This window comes from Apaloderma vittatum, unplaced genomic scaffold (assembly GCF_000703405.1).
Source record: "Apaloderma vittatum isolate BGI_N311 unplaced genomic scaffold, ASM70340v1 scaffold24090, whole genome shotgun sequence".
NCBI classification, from domain to species: Eukaryota; Metazoa; Chordata; class Aves; order Trogoniformes; family Trogonidae; genus Apaloderma; species Apaloderma vittatum.
The window spans coordinates 2,617-2,928 of record NW_009696569.1 but is presented as its reverse complement, the minus strand read 5'-3'; the positions used below and the strand labels follow the sequence as shown (position 1 = coordinate 2,928).

The window sequence follows — 312 nt, the reverse complement described above, 5'->3', positions numbered from 1 at the left end:
TAATTTTGACGGTGGAGGGTCGTACTGTGGAGGCTGGGAGGACGAAAAGGCTCATGGCCACGGAATCTGTACCGGCCCGAAGGGTCAAGGTGAATATTCGGGCTCCTGGAGTCACGGCTTTGAGGTGCTGGGGGTCTACACTTGGCCCAGCGGCAACACTTACCAGGGCACCTGGGCGCAAGGCAAGCGCCATGGCATTGGCATGGAGAGCAAGGGGAAGTGGGTGTACAAAGGAGAGTGGACCCATGGATTTAAGGGACGGTACGGAGTCCGAGAATGCACTGGAAATGGGGCCAAGTACGAAGGCACCTG

General features: G+C 58.0%; 1 protein-coding gene across 1 annotated transcript; it reads left to right on the top strand.

Annotated features, from left to right (window-relative positions):
• Positions 1-4: 4 nt before the first annotated feature.
• On the top strand, positions 5-305 carry LOC104278520 (junctophilin-3-like; the record flags this gene model as incomplete). The annotated part of the gene is made up of 1 exon (XM_009875528.1): positions 5-305. A coding segment is annotated over one exon (301 nt), but the record flags the coding sequence as incomplete, so codon positions are not given.
• Between the last annotated feature and the right edge of the window lie 7 nt (positions 306-312).